General features: G+C 43.5%; 1 protein-coding gene across 1 annotated transcript; it reads right to left on the bottom strand.

Annotated features, from left to right (window-relative positions):
- Nucleotides 1–1594: 1594 nt before the first annotated feature.
- On the bottom strand, nucleotides 1595–4007 carry LOC114268558 (uncharacterized). The gene is made up of 4 exons (XM_082885020.1): nucleotides 2897–4007; nucleotides 2516–2729; nucleotides 2333–2422; nucleotides 1595–2237 (listed from the first exon to the last, which is right to left on the bottom strand). Exons 1-4 carry the CDS (start codon nucleotides 4005–4007, stop codon nucleotides 1595–1597), a joined length of 2058 nt encoding a protein of 685 aa, XP_082741146.1.
- Between the last annotated feature and the right edge of the window lie 243 nt (nucleotides 4008–4250).

The raw sequence follows: 4250 nt of genomic DNA, 5'->3' as shown, positions 1-4250 counted from the left end.
ATGTTGGGTTGTAAAATATGCTGTTTTGGCTAGGTGATCGCGGACGAGTTGAGCGTACAGGTGCACAAAGTGTCAATGTTGGAGGGGGTAGGTATGTTGGGGGAAGGTAGTGTGGGTCTGGTTGAAGAAGAGGGTGGTAAAGTGACAGGGCTGGCTGTTAGTGGGACTGCTGAAGTGGCTGTTACAGTGGAGGACAGGAGCCATGGTAAGCAATGTAGTGGGAGCATACATAAGGAAGACGTTAATGTACCGTTACGTTACTACGTACTACAACTACTTTATATTTTGCTGCGTAGATTACAATTTGGAAATAGTTTTTTGGTTGGCAGTTGCAGTACATACTGTTTATATTTTGTGTGTTGGTTTTATGGTTTTCGCATTGGCTTGTGGTATATAATGTGGGTTTTGTCGTGGATATTTTTGGTTACGCTGAAATTAAATTATGCCTAGATTATAAACAAATAACAAGTATTACGTTAATCCGTTTCGCAACTGTGTTCAATTATAGTGATCAATGCGCCCGTTTTAAATACTGATTTACTGTTGGTCCATTTTTGACAAAGTGTTATGCATTTATGTCCTGGTTATATGTATGTGTGTTTGCATTAATCTCATTCGTGAATGTGTGTGTGGCGTGCTGTACGTGTATGTGGTGGGGCATCACGGATGCATCTGTTGATATAAATGTGTTGTCGAAATGGGATTTAGGTTGGACTGATACGGTATTGTAATTTGGTTCTGGCTTGCGTGGTAGGAAGTGTAGTATGTGTATTATGGTGCAATTCTTGGATGGGAGGGGGTTTATGTGTGCTAAGTTGTTGATCCTGTTCGAAGGGGACGTTGTAGTGTGAATCTGTAGTTGCATCGATATGGAAATCTAACTTACTGGTTGTTGTTCTGTTCGTCTTGCTGGCGGTGTTTAAAGTGCATCGTTTCGGGTAGGGTGCGACTGTTAGTTGGTGTTGGGAATGTCGGTGTGTGGTGATGGTGTGAGTTGCAAGTTTTGGTTGATGTTTGCATCGTAAATGTGTGTTTGTGGCGTGATGTTCGCACTGTTAAGCTTGTATGAATTAATGACAGAGGAAGTAGTATGTTGTTGATGTGCAAAGGCTGGTGTGATATTCACCACATGACGTCCGCACGCTTGGCTTGGTTACCCTGCATGTTGTCATACCAAACACGAATGCAGATTATTTGCATGTTCTGTTGTAGTTGTAAAATACTGCAGTTCAGGATTCACGTAAAGTCACGTGAAAAAATGTTGTGGGAGGTATAAGCTGACATATTGGTTCAACACACGGATGTCAAAGTTTGTGACGGAACTACGTTATCTGCTATGGAGATAACACGTATGAAATTAAATGAAGGAAACCTATTATTAATAACTGAGTGTGCCAATGATAGTAAATTGGCTATGACATTGTCGTGTGGCGTCGCACACAATTATTGAAATCAAAAAACAATTGAAACCAAAAAATTGCATCGAGGAAAAAACTGGAACAGTAATAAGAAAGTATTGTATCGAATATGGCGAGGAAAAAACTTGAATAGTAATAATAGTTTAGTGCTGGTGTGTCCGGGTGGAAGGATGTGGTTAAATGGGTTCGTTGCATGTCTTCCTGTTATGATTCCCCATGCGCCCACATCTGCCGCATCTGATTTGCTGAACATGTTCCCCCTTTGACAGTATCCTCTTCTTCTTCGGTCTACCGGGTGGACGTTTCACGGCAGGGGGCTTTATGATGTAATCATTTGGGTTGAAAGGCGGTTGCTCGACAGTGGGAATTGGGAAAATGCTTGATGCGTAAGTGGCCCGAAACTCGGACACGTAGAAGTATGGTTCGACCAATGTGTTCAAATCCCGCCCACTCTTACAGACGGCAACCATCGCATGTGCGCAAGGGAACCCATTGAGTTGCCACTTGAAACATGAGCAAGTTCGTCGTCCGATGTCAACAGTGACCGATGGGAAAGAGTGCACTTCATACACATTAGCGTTTGATTGGCTCACTTTCCATGATCTACCTTCGTTGAATGCTTTTTCTAAACGATCTTCTATTTTGGGACATATGGTGCCGGTCCACATTTGGGAAGCGTCTCTACGTTTCGCCATTTGTCGCATCAATTTGGTCCGTATGCTGTCAACCATTCTTGTGATTGGGAGGTTACGGGCCTCACAGACCCATGAGTTGAATGATTCTGCAGCATTTGAGCATATTTCGCCATAACGTCGCCCCCTGCAAAATGAGTAGAACATGTAGGTAAATAATTATGAACATTATGAGGAAATGTGTTGTGCATGTGGTTTTTATGAGTAACATGTGGGACGGACCTGAAAAATGCATTTGCCCAATGTTGTGGATGTGCATTTGCTAGGAATTCAGATGCAACAGACCGGCCCGATTTTTGGAATTGTTCTACTCTGTGGTTAAAAGCGGTAACAGTTGGTGCATATGTACAATGTCATAATTTGCTAACCAAACCTGCCCGATGCATACTGTTTGTGTAACGCAACCTGTCCCTTAAGTTCCTCTGCAAATGTTGTAGACAGAATGCATGTTCTGCATTCGGAAATACGGTGGGCATTGCCTCAAGCAAACCAAGGTTCCGATCCGATACGAATGTTAGAGGTCTGTCACCATGAACCACCTGCGCGAGATGATGAAAAAACCAAGACCAGTTTGAGGTGTTTTCGGAATCCGCCACCGCATATGATAGCGGGAACAAACCTGCAGATTTGGAAAATTTTGTAGAACTAAGTATGTACTGCATGCAAAGGTTGTGACAGAAACATAGCGCCTGGGGTTAATGACCACGTTAAAATATAGTTTACAGGTGGTGTGATTGGTTGTCATGTGAATGGGGTACTGTGATTGTGTAAATTGAAGGAACTAACCTTGGTTTCCGTCTTTTGCAGTGGCCGCAAGTAGAAAACCTTTGAAGCGGCCTTTGAGGAACGTGGCGTCTAGGAAAAGCAGAGGACGGCAATGGTGGAACCCGTCGATGCATGCTTTGAATGAAATGAAATAGCATCTGAACTGTTGGGTGTGATCATCGTATTCAATGTTAATGTAGGTCCCGGGGTTGTGTTCCAATACTGCGTTGCTATACCAACGTAACTGGTCAAACGAAATGGAATGTGCACCGAACAATTCTCCCCTCGCTTTTTCAACACCGAGCCAGGCCACCCGGTAACTTATATCAAGCCCGTAATCTTGTTTCAAGTCCAATATCACTTCGGTCGGACGGGTTAAAGGTCTATCACGTACACGTTCAGATACAATGTCGGCCACAAGATCAGACCCAACAAGTGGGTGTGTGGACATACGCACAGCCACGCCACAAATGTGTTCACTATTCCATTTTCGTAAGTAGAAAAATCTGTTTGCCTCCAATTTCCGTCCGTGCACAGACCACGTGCAAGACTTCGATTCGTTCATAGCACATATAGCCGTTACCCGAACGGAGTCGTTCTTCAGAAATTTGATCTGGAACCCACATTCAACGGCGTATTTCCGTAGTACATTGCGAAATTCAGAAGCCCCACCTTCGAAATGTTGTCCAATGTGGGTAAAACCTTTTGCCCATGGAGCGGAAAGGAAGACTTTCTCCTTGTGGGGACAAAATGATTGCAGCAGGTCGACTTCATCATCCATTCCGAAATCATTAAGTAGTGCATCCCCCGTTGTGCCTTGATCTTGGATTATCATTGGGTCAATGGCAGGAGTGTTGTCATCCCGACGAGGATGTTGTTCAATGACCACGTCAATTAACTGCAACTGGAACGAGCGCGCAAGGCAAACCATATTCTTCAGGTCGACATCATTCTGTAAGGAGAAATTGTTATAGCCGGGAATCTTATAGAACAACTCGAAATTTCCCGGCAGGAGTCCGGAAAACTTCGAACAAACATAATCGACAACCTCAGCAAATGTGTTTGACGATTGCAGATTATATGCGACATTCGTGGACCGGTAAGAACAAAGAAGCATCAAAAGGGCGTCCATCTGCATAACGGCACAGGTATCAGTAATAAATAACAGAGGACTAAGTATGTGAGAAAGACCCATAAGCCGAACATGAAAAAAATTGCTATAGAACTGCAACTGCAATGGGAATTATGCATATGGGAATTGTGCATCGTTGTCAATGTGTGGTTACAAGTGCGTATCGAACGGGAATACATGGAATTGGCTATTGTGTTCGTGAAGTCGAATGTTTATCTGTAAACATTAACGTGTCGGTGTGTT

The sequence above is a fragment of the Camellia sinensis genome, chromosome 8 (genome assembly GCF_055761805.1).
Source record: "Camellia sinensis isolate YWXY chromosome 8, ASM5576180v1, whole genome shotgun sequence".
NCBI lineage: Eukaryota > Viridiplantae > Streptophyta > Magnoliopsida > Ericales > Theaceae > Camellia > Camellia sinensis.
This window is presented reverse-complemented; position numbering and strand designations above follow the sequence as displayed.

Excerpts from the sequence above, each read along its gene's own strand:
- LOC114268558 (XM_082885020.1), bottom strand. The coding sequence starts at position 4,007 with ATGGACGCCCTTTTGATGCTTCTTTGTTCTTACCGGTCCACGAATGTC. Across the intron at positions 2,730-2,896 it reads TGCAAAAGACGGAAACCAAG|GTTTGTTCCCGCTATCATAT; the intron begins GTTAGTTCCTTC and ends CCAAATCTGCAG. Across the intron at positions 2,238-2,332 it reads TGGGCAAATGCATTTTTCAG|GGGGCGACGTTATGGCGAAA; the intron begins GTCCGTCCCACA and ends CTCATTTTGCAG.